Source organism: Eptatretus burgeri, chromosome 22, assembly GCF_056783735.1.
Source record: "Eptatretus burgeri isolate ZD-2024b chromosome 22, Ebu_testis_v1, whole genome shotgun sequence".
Classification (NCBI taxonomy): Eukaryota; Metazoa; Chordata; class Myxini; order Myxiniformes; family Myxinidae; genus Eptatretus; species Eptatretus burgeri.
The window spans coordinates 1,268,816-1,290,409 of NC_140982.1; the positions used below are offsets into that span (position 1 = coordinate 1,268,816).

Consider the following 21,594-nt stretch of genomic DNA (forward strand, 5'->3'; position numbering starts at 1 on the left):
ATTTTGGTGAAGATCCGGATTCGGAGCCGACAACTGGAAATTTGGAAGTTGTCTTCACCATCGAGAGATGGGGTCAAACAATATAGCATGATATCTCAAAAAGTTGTGGACGGATTCGAACCAAACTTGGTGGCCATGTTGGTTGTGTGACAAAGGAAGAATTTAATTATTTATGTAATTATTTATTTTCCAAAGTGATCGCGTCATTGTGGTTTGGGAAAAAAAACACAGTGAGGGAGCTTTTTTTTTTTATCAGGGAAGAGACTTTAAAAGCTCCCTCAAGCTCCCTTTGGAAGAGAGCTCAGAAGCTCAGCAACCCTTTTTGCGTCCTCGGTTTCTGATTGGCTGATGACACTGGCAGGAATTGGCTGCTTCATTAACACCTTTTAATTGGCTCATTTTTTAACATTCATATCTCCGTACGAATCCCAAATTTGGAGCACTCAACCTCAAATGTTACCCTCGAAGGTGTTAAAGTTTGGGTGCGTTATCTCGTCGTGAATCGAACCTACAGTTTTTTTACGGTTTACGCAGCCATCTTTTGTTGAATGGATCTCAAATTACACTCACATAAGTGCAAAAACGCCCTCTACCATGTGTTAAAATTTCCCAAAGATGAGGTAGTTAAGACTATTTTCTATTTGTACTTCCTGCTTTTCCTTGTTGGAACATCACAGCACACTGTGCGGTTGCGCCAAAATATATACATCGCCTCAAACGTTATCGCTGATAACTTTTTTTATGGTGAACAAAGTTCAGATGTTGGTATATTTTCTGAAACAGAAGGCAAATGCGATTCTATTGTGTATATATTTTTTATTGACGAAGGAGGTGCAATTATTGACACTTTGACCCGAGAAATCAGCCACAAAAAATGCAGTAAACTCAGCGGAGTGAAAAACTCTTCTGATATGTTTGGGGCCTAAATTGGACATTTCAATAAAAATGTATTTCTAAACGGATTTGATTGCTGTAAGATACATTTCCGGATTAGTTTTTGTCGAGGGAGTCGAATTTGAGGTTGTTTTCCCCGTTTGATTGCTAATTAAGCAAGTAATTATCGATTGAAAAAAAATCGAGATTGATCGCTTTTTTTTTGGCTCTGCTGAGCTTGTTTTATTTTAGGGCGTACAGTTACGAGTGAGCACTTTTTGAAGTCAGCTCATCGTTCCGCACACGAGGATATCAATTGTTTCGTGATTCCACCAAAAAAATTAACCATAACCCGATTTTCAGTGGTGCAAAACAGTGATTTTCAAAGGTAACCTCCCACATTGAAATCCATATGCTAGTTACTTTTTTGTCGTCGAAACAGATTCTGACCTTCATTTTTCGATTTGATGAGTAATTAGTGATTGAAATTCTGTAAATTTTTCGACACATTGGCTCCAATCGATTTATTGTAAGGGCCACTCCGACGAATGACCGCTTGTTGGAATCGCCTTATGGAGCTGCACAAAATGATGCATTTCCTTTGTTGATATTACAAAGTTAAAAAATTTAACCCGAACCCAAACTGTAACCCGAGCTTTTCAACTTGTGATTTTATACACTTAAAAAGTATGTATGAAGCTGAAACTACATCCATATATACCTCAAAATTGGGCCGAAGACATACTGATGTATGAACATTGTAATTGCTTCGGTTTAAAAATGACATCCAATCTCTGACAGGCAAAAACGATGATTTTCAGATGACTAAATTGGACACATTTTTCCACCATATTTTGAAACATATAAATGCTACAACAAATATTGAACTCTTTGCAAGTTCACAAGGACGTCCTCAATCATGTGTTAAAATTTCATGGACCTGCAACATAAAGTAATAAAGTTATGATCTGAACACCGATGATAATCTGAACCGTGCAAAACAGTCCAGTCGGGTGTATTTTTGTTGTACGATCGAAAATAAGCAAATAGGAGCCAAAATTTAAACAGCAGGTGTTTTTTTTTGGTCCTTTTTGGTCCCTCGAGATGTTTTTTGGTGCTGTTTTGGTACTTTTTTTTCCAGAAAATGGCATCACACTGCAGAGAAAGAAGTCAACTATACGTACTGTAAATTGCAGAAATGTACCTTACGACATCGTGCCGTAAAGCATTGTTTGATACTTTGTGGTGTTTTTTTCGTACTTTTTTGGCAAAAAATTGAGGTTACGATTCGGGAATTTTCTTTCTCAGACCAAAAGTAATCTAAAAATGTTTAAAAGTAGTTACATGTTACGATTTTGGTCATTTTTAACTTGCCTGTTCGAAGAACAGAGCTATAGCGATACCCTCGGCATGAGCGTGAGCATGAAAATGTTAAAGTTTTTGGTGCAAGTTATTTAGAAGCTTGCCATTCATTTAATATGTGTACTAGGATGCTGATATTTGGCATGGAGGTTCCTTTGGGGTATATTATTGATGCGGTGAAGTTGAAAAAAAAATTTCAAATGTTTTAAATTTTTGACCTGTTTTGAACTTAACGTTTTTTGTAGCACATCAACGTTAAAGTTTTTGGTGCAAGTTATTTTTTAGAAACTTGCCATTCATTTAATATGTGTACTAGGATGCTGATATTTGGCATGGAGGTTCCTTTGGGGTATACTATTGGTGTAGTGAAGTTGAAATTAACAAATGATTAATTTTTTTTTTATTTCAACTTAAGATTGTGTCAAAGCCACCCAATGCTTGCCTGTTTATACTAGACGCTTGCCATTCATTTAATATGTGTACTAGTTTACTGATTACAATATACAAATACATAGATTGCTTTAAAATTATTTGGATCAGACTTTGCTGCAATGCTTTATAAAAAATATTATTAGACGAGTGTTTTAAAAACGATAAATGTATAAACAGTCGAGCATTGGGTGGCTTTGACACCAACTCTCTGGTTGTAACATGGCTAGGCACCGTTATTTTGTCTGAATCTCGATGTTGCCCGAACTTAAATCGCAAGCGGCAAATGTGATTGGTCGAGACGGTGTACAGTTGCGCCACAATGCTGCGAAAGTGAAGGTTTTTGAAAGAACAAACAAGGCGATTTGTGTTCTTCAGGGTTCAAAATATTGTTGCAGTGACGCGGTTCATCCATTGTTAATTAAACAATGGTCATGGGGAAGGAAACACGAGGAAGACAATGAATAAAAGTACGAAACTAGAACAGTACTCGGTGGTACAGTGCATACCTCCGTCAGGCTAAACAGTTTGTATCCCACTGATAGGTCGGATCTGGATCCGGACCTGAACCAAAATCGAATCGGCTAATTTTTGTCACCTGCTCACTCATCCAGCATGATTTATCACAACTTGTCCATAACTTTTTGAAACATGGTGCTGCAGTATGTGTCGATTTTTTGCCCTACCTCTCAAAGGTGAAGAATCACTTTGAAAATCCTCGTATCTGGATTTGGATCTTCACCAAAATCGAATCGATTCGTCCAAGTCACACACCGAAACTGTCCATCGAATTTCGTCCGAATCCGTCCACAACTTTTTGAGATATCCTGTTCACAGCGAGACAAACACACGGACAAGGGTGAAAACACATTGTCCGTCCACCTTCGGTGGCGGAGGTAAGACTCTTGTGTATTATTCTGGAGGAACCCGTCTTTGGATGTGAAAAGGACGAGAAAACAGCTTCGGTGACAAGAAGCAATTAACATGCGATGGAATTGAAACAGAGACAGCTTGGAAGAGGTTCTCAAAGGCTGTCCCTACCTTAGGAATTGTCTGCAAGCTCTCGTCATTACGTACTGTCACAATGATGGAGGGGTATTAAAATAATAATTTTTGAATTGGAACGATTTTATAATTTAATTTCAAATCAGAATCATCAAAAAAAAATATTTTCCCATTGGAACAAGTGAGATGGATAGATTTTTACCCATTTAATAGTCGTGATTATTCGAGCTGTATCAGGGTAGGACATCTCAACAATACCACCTCCATGTCCAAGCTCTTTCAGAATGACTCATTTTACTTGAGCACTCCGAGGGGTCGAAGGTCATAATTTGGGAGTACTGTAGAGTATAACCTGTCGGCATCACAATGAGGAAAAGGTGGCACAACTAATTAAACACAAAAATAAACTTCACCACCTGAACATCTGCAGTTTGTGGTGGAATGGGTGTTAAAAATTAATTGCTTTCCAAAGTTACAGGTTAACCCGAACACCATCGATCCAGTGGAGAATGTGTCACACCGCAAAAACCCCACAAAAACCATGTTCCGTGCTGGTCTTGGAGGTGGAATGTCTGAAGCTGCAACCTCAATGTAATGTTTCAATAAAGTTTTATTAACAAGCATGACAATAACAAAAAAAGCAACATTGTTTATGAACATTTTAAACCATTCAATATTAACCAACTTAATCACAATAACAACTTTTTTTTTGGATGGGGTTGGGGGGGGGTAGGGTTAGCATGAGGCTAATGTAGTAGAAATGCAGAAGTAACCCAAAATTGCTTTTGCAAAAAGCAAAGGAAAGAAAATTGCAGAATTTTTTTTTTTTTTTTTTACAAACAATGCTCAAAATGACATCACAATGCAGGATTCTCGTATCTGGATTGTGAGCCTTTGTGAGATTGTGAGCCATCATCGACAAGAAGCCTTTTACATGCGATGGAATTGAAACAGAGACGGTTTGGAAGACATTCTCAAAGGCTGTCCCCACGTTAGGAATCGTCTGCAAGCTCTCGTCATTACGTACTGTCACAATGATGGAGGGGTATTAAAATAATTATTTTTTTAATTGGAACGATTTTAAAATTTAATTTCAAATCAGAATCTTCAGAATTTTTTTTTTCATTGGAACAAGTGAGATGGATAGATTTTTTTACCCATTTAATAGTCGTGATTATTCGAGCTGTATCAGAGGAGAACATCTCAACAATACCACCTCCATGTCCAAGCTCTTTCAGAATGACTCATTTTACTTGAGCACTCCGAGGGGTCGAAGGTCATAATTTGGAGTACTGTACAGTATAACCTGTCAGCGTCACAATGAGGAAAAGGTGGCACAACTAATTAAACACAAAAATAAACTTCACCACCTGTACATCTGCAGTTTGTGGTGGAATGTGTGTTAACAATTAATTGCTTTCAAAAGTAACAGGTGCACCCAAACACCATCGGTCCAGTAGAGAATGTTTCACACCGCAAAAAACCCACAAAAGCCATGTTCCGTGCTGGACTTGGTGGTGGAATGTCTGAAGCTGCAACCTCAATGTAGTTTCAATAAAGTTTTATAAACAAGCAGAACAATAACAAAAAAAGCAACATTATTCATTAACATTTTAAACCATTCAATATTAACCAACTGAATCACAATAACAACTTTTTTTTTTGGAGGGGGGGGTAGGGTTAGCATGAGGCTAATGTAGTAGAAATGAAGAAGTAACCCAAAATTCCTTTTGCATTAAGCAAAGGAAAGAAAATTGCAGAATTTTTTTTTTTTTTACAAACAACGCTCAAAATGACATCACAATGCAGGATTATTCCGGCACACAACTGTGGTTCTGTCATCCACAATCACCACATCGTTCATGGAGGACACGAGCTTGGTATTCAGGCACAGGTTGGGTGCCTGGTTGGCCGAGCGAGTTGCCAATCGGTGTGAACGCAGCACGGGTGTCACCATGACAATATCACCGGTGGACGCATTTCCATCGATTCTGGATATTCTGGACACAAAGCAAATAGAATACGTTGAACGAGTAAAGTTGCAATAGAGGTCAACCAAATGGCATGCAACGAACACACACTGCAGGTTTCAACTTGCACCGCTCTCATATACCTGCGCAGAGATCGCTGAAGCTGGGGAGTCGACGTCACCTCGTACAATCGTACCCGACCCATCGGAAAGGTTTCCTTTTCGTCTTCTTTGACCACCGCTTCCTCTTTGCTTCGGCTTGGATGCTCCAAGTCCACATTGTCGTTCTTCTCCTCCAAGTCCACATTGTCGTTCTTCTCCTCAAAGTCTGCATTGTCTTTCTTCTCCTCCAAGTCCACGTTGTCGTTCTTCTCCTCCAAGTCCACATTGTCGTTCTTCTCCTCCAAGTCCACATTGTCATTCTTCTCCTCCAAGTCCACATTGTCGTTCTGCTCCTCCAAGTCTACGTTGTCGTTCTTCTCCTCCAAGTCCACATTGTCGTTCTTCTCCTCCAAGTCCACATTGTCGTTCTTCTCCTCCAAGTCCACATTGTCGTTCTTCTCCTCCAAGTCTACATTGTCGTTCTTCTCCTCCAAGTCCACATTGTCGTTCTTCTCCTCAAAGTCCACATTGTCGTTCTTCTCCTCCAAGTCTACATTGTCTTTCTTCTCCTCCAAGTCCACATTGTCGTTCTTCTCCTCCAAGTCCACATTGTCGTTTTTCACCTCCAAGTCCACATTGTCCTCCACATCATCTTCCTCTTTCAGACAAACGACGTAACCAGAAACGCAGGGTTGAATAATCTGCAGAAGAAACAGACCGACACAGAGCTGCAGTGAAGCAGGGTAAGAAAAAACACCGTGTTCAAGAAACTGAAGAAGAAACAGACAGATGCAAAGCTGCAGATAAACGAGGTAAGCAGAAACACCGTGCTAAACAAACTGTAGAAGAGTCACACCTCGGACTTGGACGGGCCGCCAATGTAATACGTGCGGACACGTCAGCCGAGGAGGTTGAGGAATGAAGAAACAGTTCAGTTCTGATTGGGGCATGGCTGTGAATGTTTATTCCACTTTATGACCAGTGAGAACTTGAGCCGCCATGATACGCTTTTGTGGATCAACGAGTCTCTGCATCTCAGCTCTGAGAACATTGAACAGCTCTGCTCAGGAGTGACCTATTGCCAATTTATGGACATGTTGTTTCTTGGTTGCATCTCACTTAAAAAAGTGAAGTTTCAAGCGAAGCTCAAGCATGAATATCTCCATAACTTCAAGATGTTGCAAACCGGATTCAAACAGGTAGAGGTGGACAAGGTGTGTTAAGGGACGATTTCAAGACAATTTCGAGTTTGTGCAGTGGTTTCAGAAGTTTTTCAATGCAAATTATGATGGCCATGAGTACGATGCCGTTGCAGCAAGGAAAGGTCAGGATGCCCTCCCACCACTAAACCCGGGTCCTCAGATCTTCAACAAGCCAAAGGCCAAGGGTTCATCCACACCCAAGATGGCTGCACCTATCCAAAGGCAAGATGATTCTGCTTCCAGTTCCTCTCCTGTGTCCATGAGTTAGAAACATCAACAAAGAATGAAAAATGACCGTGCGAGTCCTGATGGGCCGAATCATAGAATTGAATAATCAGATTAAGGCTTTGCAAATAACATTGGATGAAATGGAGAAGGAACGAGATTTCCATTTCAAGAAGTTTCAGAAAATGGAGCAGCTTCTTCAAAAACAAGATGATCAACGGAATCCATTGTGTCAGCGCATCTACTCTCTCCTCGACGCTCGTATGGAAGACGAGGGCAGTGAAACGCCACAGGATGAACCTGAAGAATTCTGAGTACCTGTGCTCATGTTGATGCTTGGTTTTGTTTCTTAGTATTGTCTTCGCTCTTCATTTGGTGTTCTGGAGGACAAAGTATCATTTTCAAGATTAAGAAAAGTTTTCTGCCATTGCAACTGTATGCTTCCAAAAGTTTGATGTTTGGTTTTACTGTTAATGTGGCACTTGGCAGAAAGTCTCCAGTTTGTTATTGAGTTGTATTGTTCTCTATTGTGGGTTGTGTTGACATGGCATTACTGTTAGCAATGTTGGGTTAATGAGTTTGGCTCATGTGTTGTAAGACAATCCAAATTGATCTGGTGCTGAATTTATTTTCAACTCGAATGTTATTTGTGCTTTAACTGAACTCTTTGTGATGAGGAAGATTGGTGGGACATTTCAGAAAGTGTATGCATGTCTACATCGTCATCTCACATGTCATGAACATAACTTGATTCTTCGCAAGTTCCCTCAACGTTGAGATCCTATAATGGTGAATGTTGTTTGGCTGTTCAATGTCCAACTTGTACTTGTTTGAAATGCACTCTGTGAAAGTTATTTATTTATTTATTGTCAATTTTTGTGACATTTTGAGATCGAATGCCACAGGGTTAATTAAAGAGATGTTCTGGCGACGAGTTGATTCCTCCGAGATTTGTCATGACATCTTGTGAATCCAGTGTTTTGTATTTTTCATTCATAAATAAATGTAAAAAGCCTTAGCGGCTCCGCCTCAGACAACAAATCCCAACAATTGAGGAGTCGGCTGTAATTGTTCATGCTAAAATCAGAGAAGGGCCAATCTCTGCCTGCAGCTCTTGTCACAGACCACTGTGTCGATCATCTGTACTTCAGACAAATGAGAACAAATATACATTTGCTCCTGTGGCACTGATCCAGGATATACTTCAATCTGTGGAAGAAACTTCAAACGAATGACAAAACCTGGATATGCAACACGTGTCATTCTGCATTAAAGAGAGGACAGACACCTACTCAGTGCTGGGCTAATGGCCTGGCACTCGACAGCATCCCTCCAGAGTTGGATGATCTCCGACCATTAGAACAGAGGTTGATTTAGCCAAAGAATCCCATTCATGAAACTTGTGGGATTACCCAAGGGAGGCCAAAAAGCCATCCATGGCAGTGCTGTGAATGTGCCCTCCAGACGGAATGCAATCTGTTCATTGATACCTCGACTACCACAAGATGCTGAGGTTGTGTGCCTCTTAAACTTAAGCGAAAACTTGTGTGGGCACGACATGATACTTATGAATATGTTCGGCCCAAAAAGGTGATGGAGGCACTTCGGTGGCTTCAGCAGCACAACCTCCACAACAAGGACATTACCATTTGTTAAGACTGCGAAAATCATTGGGAAAATACTGACTCAGAATTGTGGGAAGCAGTGGTACAGACAGATGCTGAACCGATGGACATTGAAGTTTCCAAAAGTGACCAGCACACTGTGGAACGGCATGCATTGCCTGGTGCCACCACCAAGACCACCACGAAGACCTTGCGGTTTTTGAATAATGTTCACGGATCTCCAGCATCCTGGAGCAAAGAACTTCTGGATCTCTGAGCAATGGTACGTCAACTTTGCATCCCAACACGGTTTTCTGACCTGATCAACTGCAGATATGCAATGGCCAGAAGTTATCCACAGCATCAGTCATCAATATGGCCAAGTACTGATGGATGAAGATGTGAAAAAAATCTATCATGGGATGAAAAGTGTGAACGGTTACGTTACAGTCCAGCAACAGCTGCTCGTCAGTTCCAATACAGAGTCGACTCCTTCTTCAAAGAATTCCTTGGATCCAAGAGTAACCCTGTCGGAGAAGTTCAGGAATTTATGATGAGAATTGAGTTCCAAGCTTGGGGCTCCCCCCACACCCACACAATTTTGTGGATAAAGGATGCTCCAAAACTAGATGTCAATGAGGATGAGGAAGTAGCAGCTTTTATTGACAAGCACCAGAAATATTGTGTTCCACAGAACTTCAGAAGCTTGTGCTTGGTTTGCAGAAGCACGTCCACTCACAAACATGCGGACGAAACAAGAGGAGCAGATTCAGATTCCCTCATCCACCAAGTGCTGAGACATTGATTGCAGGACCCTCCATTGAGCTGGATCCCATAGTTGTAGCACGACAGCTTTGCCAACAACAACAACAAATAGTCACTCAAGTGAGAGAAACTCTGGAAAATAATGATGTTCCTGAAGATGTTGCATTGGATGAGCTGTTGCGACTGTCACAGGTGGACATCTATCAGCACAATCACTATGGGTCATTGCTGGACCATGTGCATGCAAACAAAGATGTGGAGATAGTAATGGACATTGTGGATACATTATTCAGACCACGATGCGGTATATGTTGTCTGAACTGTACTCTGGTACTGAGAGTGCTGTGAGATGTGGTGATGCCATCTCGGACATATTTCCAGTTGTTACTGGAGTTCGTCAGGGGTGTGTACTGGCCACCACACTTTTCAGCGCTTGTGTGGACTAGATTCTGGGGAAGATGTCGGCGAGATCAAGCTGCGGTGCATCGTTTGGGAATGTCAAGATCTCTGACCTTGATTTCGCAGATGATGCAGTCATCTTTGCGGAGACTCTGGATATCCTTTTGGGGGCCCTCGAGGTGCTGAATGAGGAGTCAGAGCCACTGGGATTATGGGTTTCCTGGGTCAAAACTAAGATCCAGGCTTTCAGTGACATCTTGGATGCTGCTATCCTGTCTGTACCTGTTTGTGGTGAGGATGTTGAGGACACGGAGAGATTCACTTACCTTGGCAGTATCAGCGAAACAGTCGCGCTTCCAAGAAATGATAGCTACCCTGGCAGCGAAACTGCCATACACAAGAAGAAGAAGAAGAAGAAGAAGAAGAAGAAGAAGAAGAAGAAGAAGAAGAAGAAGAAGAAGAAGAAGAAGAAGAAGAAGAAGACTTACCTTGGCAGTGATATTTATGTCTCTGCTGGCTGTAAGCCAGAGGTCAATAGAAGTTTTCACAGATGTCACAGAGTCCTTCATTATTTCAAGCAAGGATATGAGGAGGAGTGTAAGGAGTCATCGCAGACTCCTATAGGATCGCAAACAAGGATGCGAGGAGGAGTTTAAGGAGTCGTCACAGATGCCTACATGATTTCAAACAAGGATAGGAGGAGTGTAAGGAGTCATCACAGACCCCTATAGGATTGAAAACAAGGATATGAGGAGTGTAAGGAGTCATCACAGACCCCAATAGGATTGCAAACAAGGATATGAGGAGGAGTGTAAGGAGTCATCACAGACCCCAATAGGATTGCAAACAAGGATATGAGGAGTGGAAGGAGACATCACAGACCCCAATAGGATTGCAAACAAGGATATGAGGAGGAGTGTAAGGAGTCATCACAGACCCCAATAGGATTGCAAACAAGGATATGAGGAGTGGAAGGAGTCATCGCAGACTGTAATATAATCTCAAACAAGGATATGAGGAGTGTGAGGAGTCATCACAGACCCCAATAGGATTGCAAACAAGGATATGAGGAGTGTAAGGAGACATCGCAGACCCCTATAGGATTGCAAACAAGGATATGAGGAGGAGTGAAAGGAGTCGGCGCAGGCTCCTTCAGGATCTCAAACAAGGATATGAGGAGTGCAAGGAGCCATCGCAGACTCCTATATAATCTCAAACAAGGATATGAGGAGGAGTGAAAGGAGTCGGTGCAGGCTCCTTCAGGATCTCAAACAAGGATATGAGGAGTGCAAGGAGCCATCGCAGACTCCTATAGGATTGCAAACAAGGATATGAGGAGGAGTGAAAGGAGTCGGCGCAGGCTCCTTCAGGATCTCAAACAAGGATATGAGGAGTGCAAGGAGCCATCGCAGACTCCTATATAATCTCAAACAAGGATATGAGGAGGAGTGAAAGGAGTCGGCGCAGGCTCCTTCAGGATCTCAAACAAGGATATGAGGAGTGCAAGGAGCCATCGCAGACTCCTATATAATCTCAAACAAGGATATGAGGAGGATTGAAAGGAGTCGGCGTAGGCTCCTTCAGGATCTCAAACAAGGATATGAGGAGTGCAAGGAGCCATCGCAGACTCCTATATAATCTCAAACAAGGATATGAGGAGGAGTGAAAGGAGTCGGCACAGGCTCCTTCAGGATCTCAAACAAGGATATGAGGAGTGCAAGGAGCCATCGCAGACTCCTATAGGATTGCAAACAAGGATATGAGGAGGAGTGTAAGAAGTCATGGCAGACCCGGATAGGATCACAAACAAGGATATTAGGAGTGTAAGGAGTCGGCTCAGGCTCCTTTAGGATCTCAAACAAGGATATGATTAGGCCACTTGGCCCATCATTGCCATGTTGCACTCCCAGGTTAATTTTTGCTTGTTTTAAACATCAATCTTGTTGATGGTTAACTCAAGTCTAAGTTACCTGACTTTGATCGGATGGCCAAAATTGTATAAAATAAGGCAATGTATGTCAGGCTGATAATTATAGAATCGGAAATGGCTGGGCCGATCAAATTTTGCACACGTGTTTGAGGCACCCAGAGTCAGATCATGGGACAAAACAATCCCCATCTGCATCCGAGGGTGGGCTGACTTACGATTTTCGCCTGTACACGTGGCACAGTGCAAGTGGTTTACTGACCACTGCTGGGGAGAGAGGGAATTATGAGTCATGGCACAAAATATAATTACCCCATTATACCCAACCCAGTCGCTTCCTCGGGGAGCGGGAGTTTGTTGTAACTTTTGAACGGGTGAATATTACATGATGAACACCAATACGTCTCCCTTCATACAATTCCTTGCACCAAGGATCAGAAATACACGTTAAACCAAGTTTTTAAAAACACAACTGCAGACGATGTCTTTTCAATAATGTTATAATTTGAGGTCAAATTTGGTCAAAAAAAAACAAAAAAATATTGGAGATTTTCTCAACACTTGACAAGGCCACGCTGAAAAAAAAATACAGCCATTCACCTGGCATCTTGGAGCACACCTTAATCCCCGGCGAGAGAACAAACAACCCAGTAACTCAACATTGCCACCTCATCTCACTTGCCTGGGTCGCGTTCAGTTGACTGTTTGAACGCTTCGGTGGGTTATGTCGGAGTGTGGTCTTCAACATTGGTGGTCGCTTGTAGGACTTTTGTCGAGCAGCCAACCATCGTGTCAACTGCATTCTGAATAACACGTTGATGATGATAATAAAATAAATAAAGATGAAAGTGGTATTAAAAACAAGTAATTTTAAAAAACACCTTTATGATAAAAATTTTCATATTCAAATCAAATGTTCCCAAATTCTGGATAAGTCAATGTTCCCAATGTTCCCAAAGTCAAGTCAAATGTTCCCAAATTCTGGATAAGTCAATGTTCCCAATGTTCCCAAAGTCAAGTCAAATGTTCCCAAATTCTGGATGCATTGTTTCCATCATATTGGATTCCCCCAAAGTCAAAACGGGACGGGGCCTTGTTAAAACAACAACCCAAAACCGCTTCGGCATACCTCCTTGTTTCTGTTTCCTCACTGAGCACGGAATATTGGTGGGCCTGCACTGTGCTTTTCGTTGTGTGCATTTGTGAAGCAGAAGTAGAGGAGGGCCGTGTCGTTGAGGAGAGCTGCGCCAATGCAGAGCTCAGTGTCACAGAGGAGGGACGTGCCCGTGCAGAAGGCCGTGCCAGTGAGGAGGGCCGTGCCGTTGTGGAGGATCGTGTTGCTGAGGAGGGCCGTGCCAGTGAGGAGGGCCGTGCCGTTGTGGAGGGCCGTGCTGCTGAGGAGCGCCGTGCCAGTGAGGAGGGCGGTGCCGTTGTGGAGGGCCGTGCCAGTGAGGAGGGCCGCGCTGTTGTGGAGGGCCGTGCTGCTGAGGAGAAGTGTGCTGCTGTGGAGAGCCTCACCGCTGAAGACCGTTCCGATGCGGAGGGCTGTGCCAATGCGGAGGGTCGTGCCACTGAGGAGGGCCGTGCCAATGCGGAGGGTCGTGCCGTTGAGGAGGGCCGCGCAGCTGAGGAGGGCCACGCCGATGCGGAGCTCAGTGCTACTGAGGAGGGTCGCACCACTGCAGAGGGCCGTGCCAGTGAGAAGGGCCGTGCCGTTGTGGAGGGCCGTGCTGCTGAGGAGGACCGTGCCGATGCGGAGCTCAGTGGCACTGAGGAGGGTCGCGCCACTGCAGAGAGCTGTGCCATTGAGGAGGGCAGTGCCGTTGTGGAGGGCCGTGTCACTGAGGAGGGTGGCGCCACTGTAGAGAGCCATGCCAGTGAGGAGGGCAGTGCCGTTGTGGAGGGCCGTGCTTCTGAGAAGGGGCGTGCTGCTGCGGAGAGCCTCACCGCTGAAGACCACTCTGCTGCGGAGAGCCATGCCGCTGATGTGGGCCACACTGATGCAGAGCTCAGTGCCACTGAGGGCCTCGCCACCATGGAGGGCTGCGTCGCTGAGGAGGGTCGTGCCGGCATGGCGGCAGGATCAGCAGAGCAGGCTGCTACAGAGGGTCGCACAGGTGTGGCGGCACGGTCATTATGGCGTGTAAATACAGAGGGTCTCGCCGTTGTGGCCGTATGGCCAGCTGCTATGGAGAATCGCACAGACGTGGCCGCACTGCCAGCTGAGCAAGCAGCTGCGGACGGTCGCGTCGGAGGAATGGCATGGCCAGTGAGGCGTGCTGTTGCGAAGATTCGTGCTGGGATGACGGCGTGGTCGGCAGGATGTGGCAAGGTTGCAGCATGACCAGAAGAGTGCACAGCTGAGGATGCACCCCTTGCGGAAGGCACTGGCGAGACGTCATTTTCATACTCATTTGTTGTGACGGCTTCAGCAGAGATACTTTGGGAATCAACTGCAGACCTTTGAATATTTGGCTCACAGATGTTCCCATTTTCCGGTCTCGTATGATGTGTGTCAGGTATGAGAGACCGCGAAGACTGTTTTTGTAAAGGGAGGATCCTACAAGGGAGTGGGATAAGGCTAGGACGAGAGGGCCTTGAGGTTGAAGATTGTACAGGTGTAAAACCTGTATGGAGATATTCCAAATTGTTGGAAGAAAAAATGCTGAGTCTTTTCATATTTTGGAGAAGATCACGTTGAGAGATCTGACCATCGTCGGATGGCGGCATTTCCAAACAACATTCTCCTTTCACGCGTCCCGTCCCACAATCACATTTCTCAATTTCCATTGCCTGAAAAAGGAACAACACCAAACAGAAACAATACTCATCAACCGTGAGGATGAAAGAAAAAAAAATTCTTCAAAAGAAACATGAACACTTCAAAGACCCTTGGTTTGTAATAACATACAACGCCGGCTGTGTTGGGATTTCGAAATTAGCTTTCATATTGAAAAAGTTAAATCACATCAACAGTTCAAAGGAGTTCCATTTGTTGGTCTGTGTGTGCAGAACGGCCCAGAAAAAATTAAATAAATAAATAAAATAATCAATCCAAATTGTCTTCTCAAACTCTCATCCACCCAGAAGGTAAATTTCAAATCACATCCTTGAGTCTTGAGAGGCCTTTGCCACCAACTTCTCGTGTGAAAACAACTGGATGTTGGTGATATCATTCCACCCACAGAGGATTCACAATCCATGGCGCGCCATCCCACGAGGAGGGGGGGGGGGGCAGAGTAAAGGAAGAGTTTGAAGAAGAAAAAAAAAATCGTGAATGTGAGTGGTGAACACCTTCACGACCAAAGTGGGATTGCAAAAGTGGAAGGCAAGGAGGAAGGAAGAGTCCGTACAGGAAGTCACGTGGTTACAGGAGGGGAAAGCCTGGCACGTCCTGCCGGTCCACACCCCTTCCTCATCCAAGAATGATGTTTATATATAACTATGACTGATGTTTCACAAACAGGGTGATTCAGTGTTCTCATCCGAATACCTGGCTCCTGATACAGGTAAATCCAGGTTCAAATCCCTCCCTCGTAATTCATGTAAAAGTACATTGATATCTACTGGTGTCTTTCTCCTGCATGTGATGTACAGCAATGGCAAGCGTAAACGATCTATTTATTACATAGACGAATATGACGCATTTTTTTGGACTTCCAGATCTTTCTCGTCCACTTTTGTTTCCAGAGTCGAGGCTCATGGAGGAGATACTACATAGAACGCATCAGAACTCAACGGAACAAAATGAATGTCAGAAAGAGAGAGGGACAACAACAACGGCAGCGTTGAGGGGGCAAAATCGAGAGACTCGGACAAATAAGGGATGTGAGGTAGAATGAGGACTTGGGGAGGACGCACGGGGGTGGACAAAGATGTGCACAGAAGATGTATAATAGGTGTCATCTATCTATAATTCCAGCAATCTGTGTGTGTGTCTGTGTGTGTGTGACCGCTATTTCTCGACAACCTCTGGTCCGATCTAATTGAAACTTGCCAGGTGTATTGCTGGGGTCCTGAGGATGTGACTTTTCAAGGTTTGATATTAATCGGACAAGTGCTTCCCAAGTTATGGCCATTTATTTACCAAACCAATGGCAAGACACGTTGTTGCGTGGGCATGTCCGATGGGGAAGGGAAGCACAGCCACGTTCCCCATTACGGGTTACAACGTAGGGCTTCCGGAGAGTGATGACTTAGTGTATTCCAATAATTTCTCGATTTCTTATGCGCATTTATAGATAAACACAATGGCCCAAGTTATGATCGTTTTCACATTAGACGGTGTATAAATTTCGGGAACATCAGAGTGCTGGTATGCTCCGAACCAGGAAGTAAATTTTTTCTCTCTCTTCTCTTCTCTTTTTGTTTTTCCTTGCCACGACATTGCGAAAAGGTAAAATACGTTGGCGCTAATTGAATAATTGGGTATTTAAAATAAATTGCGAATAATCGTAACTGCGAATAATATCGAACTTCCGGGTCACGCACGTATGGGCACTCGAGAGCGAAGAAACGGCCTGTGTGGTTTATTTATTTTTTATTATTATTATTATTACCATTATTTATTTATTTTTACGGGCACATACTCGTCTATCAATAATTCCAGCAATCTGTGTGTGTGTGTCCGTCTGTCTGCAACCGCCGTTTCTCGATGACCGCCAGTCCGATCTGATTGAAACTTGCCAGGAATATCGCTGGGAACCCGTGGATGTGCCTTTTCAAGGTTTGATATGAATCGGACAAGCGGTTCCTAAGTTATGGCCATTTATCTGTCAACCAATGACAAGACACGGTGCTATGACGTCACAATGTTTATTTCTTGATATATATATATATATATATATATATATTTTTTTGCACGATTGACGTCACAATTCTTTTTCTTCTTCGTTTGGTATGACGTCACAATCGACGCTGGGGACCTGAGTATGTGCCTTTTCAAGGTTTGATATTAATCGGACAAGCGGTTCCCAAGTTACGGCCATTTATCTGTCAACCAATGACAAGACACGGTGCTATGACATCACGGATGACGTCACAATTAATGTTTATTTCTATATATATATATTTATTTTTTTTGCACGATTGACGGCACAATTCTTCTTCTTCTTCGTTTGGTATGACGTCACAATCGACGCTGGGGACCTGAGTATGTGCCTTTTCAAGGTTTGATATCGTTCTTCATCCGTTTCAGCTGTTTACCAAGTGTTTCCCAAGGTTTGAAAGATGTTTTTTCCCAAGGTTTGAATTAATTGTTGTGCTTGGTAGACATTTGTGAATACATTTACAGAGAGAGGGGCGAGAGAGGAGGGGGGAGAGGAGGGGGAGAGAGGAGGGGGAGAGAGGGGGCAAGAGAGGGGTGAGAGAGGAGAGGGAGAGAGGGGTGAGAGAGAGGGGCGTCACAATTCAAGAGAGGGGGAGAGAGGAGGAGGTGAGAGAGGGGGACGGAAGAGGGGGTGAGAGTGGGGGCGAGAGAGAGGGGCGAGAGAGGAGGGGGAGAGAGGAGGGGTGAGACTCGGGGGAGAGAGGGGGGAGAGAGAGGGTGGAGAGAGAGGGGGGCAAGAGAGAGGGGGCGTCACAATTCTTTTTCTTCTTCGTTTGATATGACATCACAATTGATGCTGGGGACCTGAGTATGTTTCTCAGGTGCTTCCCAAGTTATGGCCATTTATGATACGGTTGGTCCGATCTAATTGAAACATGCCCCAATCCAGTCGTCGTTTACTAGAGCGAAGGAACGAAGCTGCACATACTGGCACGCACCTACGGGCCCGCACTAGTAAGTGGTAAATACTTCATCGCAGCGTCCCAATGTCACTAAATGAGTCCATTGACCGGTGCATCACGTGACCGCTGTTAACCAATAAACGTCCTCCTTGCCTGTGGTGAAAACTTCTGCGATGACGTCATATCCCCGAACATGTAAATGGAGTCTGCATCATGGCGTCCATTTTCTCCTCTCCCTGACTCCTGTCTCCCGCCAAATTTATTTCTCTTCTCACCCCCAACAAGTACACACACTTTATAGCGAACGCAGTGAGCTTCATACTTAACGCGTGCACGTGAGAGAATAGGAAACAACAACAACAACAACAACAACAAAAACACAATACCCCTGGCTATTTGGAATCCGTGTCGTTAGCTATGACCTTTTGCTTCCGGTTGTTGTTAAACGCTGTGCGGTGTATAAACACGATTGGGTTTTATTTCTATCTTGTGAATATTACTTAACGCGTGCACATGAGAGAACAGGAAACAACAAAAACAACACAATACCCTGCCAATTGTGAATCCATGTCATTGCCTATGACCCTTTTGCTTCCTTTTTTGTTTTGTTTCTGGTTATTTTTTTGTTTCCGGTTTTTGTCATGGGGAATGATGCATGCCGGGAGATAAAGGCATCGTCGGAGACATGAAATACCCAAATCATATCAGACATGGTGTATATTTCCTCCACTGATTTTAATAAAGATATCTCCCGCATCATCAAAAAATAATTTTTAATCGTGATTTACGTTATTTGATCGCTTATTCCGAAGTAACCGGAAATTGCGTATACAGTTGTGAACAAGTTTTAGGTAAAGTCAGAAGGGAATGTAAGAAGAATACCACATTCACTTCTGGTATTTATTTTTTTTAGATGAGATCCTGTTCTAGGCGGTGTAGTTGTCGTTGTGAAGGTAATGTTGAGGAATTTTTTTTTTTCAGATGAGATCCTGTTCCAGGCGGTGTAGTTGTTGTTGTGAAGGAAATGTTGAAGTATAATGTTGAGGTAATATTTATTTTTTTAGATGAGATCCTGTTCTAGGCGGTGTAGTTGTTGTTGTGAAGGTAATGTTGAGGTAATATTAATTTTTTAGATGAGATCCTGTTCTAGGTGGTGTAGTGGTTGTTGTGCAGGAAATGTTGAGGTAATATTAATATATTTAAATGAGATCCTGTTCTTGGCGGTGTAGTTGTTGTTGTGAAGGTAATGTTGAGGTAATATTAATTTTTTAGATGAGATCCTGTTCTTGGCGGTGTAGTTGTCATTGTGAAGGTAATGTTGAGGTTATATTTATTTTTTTAGATGAGATCCTGTTCTAGGTGGTGTAGTTGTTGTTGTGAAGGTAATGTTGATGTATAATGTTGAGGTAATATTTATTTTTTTAGATGAGATCCTGTTCTAGGCGGTGTAGTTGTCGTTGTGAAGGTAATGTTGAGGAATTTTTTTTTTTTCAGATGAGATCCTGTTCTCGGCGGTATAGTTGTTGTTGTGAAGGTAATGTTGAGGTAATATTAATTTTTTTAGATGAGATCCTGTTCTAGGCGGTGTAGTTGTTGTTGTGAAGGTAATGTTGAGGTAATATTAATTTTTTTAGATGAGATCCTGTTCTAGGCGGTGTAGTTGTTGTTGTGAAGGTAATGTTGAAGTATAATGTTGAGGTAATATTCATTTTTTTAGATGAGATCCTGTTCTCGGTGGTGTAGTTGTTGTTGTCAAGGTAATGTTGAGGTAATATTTATTTCTTTAGATGAGATCCTGTTCTAGGCGGTGTAGTTGTCTTTGTGAAGGTAATGTTGAGGAATTTTTTTTTCAGATGAGATCCTGTTCTCGGTGGTGTTGTTGTCGTTGTAAAGGTAATGTTGAGGTATAATGTTGAGGTAACATTTTTTTTCAGATGAGATCCTGTTCTCGGTGGTGTAGTCGTGAAGGTAATGTTGAGTATAATATAACATATTTTTTCAGATGAGATCCTGTTCTAGGCGGTGTAGTTGTCATTGTGAAGGTAATGTTGAGGCAATATTTATTTTTTCAGATGAGATCCTGTTCTAGGCGGTGTAGTTGTTGTTGTGAAGGTAATGTTGAGGAATTTTTTTTTTCAGATGAGATCCTGTTCTAGGCGGTGTAGTTGTTGTTGTGAAGGTAATGTTGAGGTATAATGTTGAGGTAATATTTATTTTTTTAGATGAGATCCTGTTCTAGGCGGTGTAGTTGTCGTTGTGAAGGTAATGTTGAGGTAATATTAATTTTTTTAAATGAGATCCTGTTCTAGGCGGTGTAGTTGTCGTTGTGAAGGTAATGTTGAGGAATTTTTTTTTCAGATGAGATCCTGTTCTAGGCAGTATAGTTGTTGTTGTGAAGGTAATGTTGAGGTAATATTAATTTTTTTAGATGAGATCCTGTTCTAGGCGGTGTAGTTGTTGTTGTGAAGGTAATGTTGAAGTATAATGTTGAGGTAATATTCATTTTTTTAGATGAGATCCTGTTCTCGGTGGTGTAGTTGTTGTTGTCAAGGTAATGTTGAGGTAATATTTATTTCTTTAGATGAGATCCTGTTCTAGGCGGTGTAGTTGTCGTTATGAAGGTAATGTTGAGGAATTTTTTTTTCAGATGAGATCCTGTTCTCGGTGGTGTTGTTGTCGTTGTGAAGGTAATGTTGAGGTATAATGTTGAGGTAACATTTTTTTTCAGATGAGATCCTGTTCTCGGTGGTGTAGTCGTGAAGGTAATGTTGAGTTAATATATATTTTTTAGATGAGATCCTGTTCTAGGCGGTGTAGTTGTCATTGTGAAGGTAATGTTGAGGTGATATTTATTTTTTCAGATGAGATCCTGTTCTAGGCGGTGTAGTTGTTGTTGTGAAGGGAATGTTGAGGAATTTTTTTTTTTCAGATGAGATCCTGTTCTAGGCGGTGTAGTTGTTGTTGTGAAGGTAATGAGGTAATATGCAGTAGTGTTATCACGGTTATAGAAATACACAAATCATTAATTTGATCTATAGTATACCCAATCACACCTTTATGACTAAAAAATTAACAACAAAACTTGAGTATATACTCCAGCAGTTTTAAGTCTACCTAATTTAAAAATAGACATCTCCCGCTTCATTAAAAAATAATTTTTAATCGTGATTAACATTATTTGATCGCTGATCCCGAATCCAGGCCGAATTAACCGGAAATTGCAGCATCGAATGTAAGAAGAATTCGACGTTCGCTTCTCGGCTTTGCCTATTCCATATTAACAGTCCTCACCATTTCCTTTAACACAATTTACACGAGACAAAGGAATACCGGTCTTTCTTGCTTTCCAGCAGGCCCTCAACAACAGGAAGCTCTGGAAGGAGTGTCTGAGGCGCACTTACGGCAAACACCGCGTTTCGTTTCGAAAGATGTGTTACGAAAGGTATAAATGGAATGAAAACTTACGAAAATAATGTTAATTATCTGGTAACTTTCAAACTGATTTGCACGGTGTGGCAGAACTGCGTGTGGAAAAAAAACAAATCTGACGCTGCTACGGATTATATCGTCAGGGCTGACAAACACAGCTTAATATTCGTGATTCGCAGTTACCCCCATGGAGCACGTGATATCACGTATTTTTGGTGTTCTTTGATGCAGCTCTGAAATTCGATGTAACAAGAGATATTTTATAAATTTATCTAATCAGTAAAATATTTCCTTCTGTTGTAAATTTACCCACCAGCCGGCCAGCCCCCCCACCAACCCCCCCAAAAAAAATGCAAAATGGTAGGATGTATACATAAGCTTGGTAGTGGACTCCTCCTTCTGGCTCCCCATTTATTTATCTTTCTGTCCCTCTTCCTCATATTCTGCAGCCGCTGCCAACACAATAAATCCGATCGGGGAAGTTGTCATAAGAGGATTGAGTCAACCTGAAAACAACGGCGTGGATAGCTTTCGCTGGAATACCACGATGGCATTGTTCCACACGGAGACCGC

General features: G+C 42.7%; 1 protein-coding gene and 1 pseudogene across 1 annotated transcript; one reads left to right on the forward strand and one right to left on the reverse strand.

Annotated features, from left to right (window-relative positions):
* Nucleotides 1-4,282: 4,282 nt before the first annotated feature.
* Nucleotides 4,283-21,065, reverse strand: LOC147008048 (uncharacterized). The gene is made up of 5 exons (XM_085865686.1): nt 20,923-21,065; nt 12,992-14,655; nt 12,545-12,665; nt 5,783-6,441; nt 4,283-5,669 (listed from the first exon to the last, which is right to left on the reverse strand). The coding sequence occupies exons 2-5, from the start codon at nt 14,650-14,652 to the stop codon at nt 5,468-5,470; spliced, it is 2,643 nt and encodes an 880-aa protein (XP_085721812.1). The 5' UTR covers nt 14,653-14,655; nt 20,923-21,065; the 3' UTR covers nt 4,283-5,467.
* On the forward strand, nt 6,467-7,481 carry LOC147008049 (microtubule-associated protein RP/EB family member 3 pseudogene; annotated as a pseudogene).
* Nucleotides 21,066-21,594: the final 529 nt, after the last annotated feature.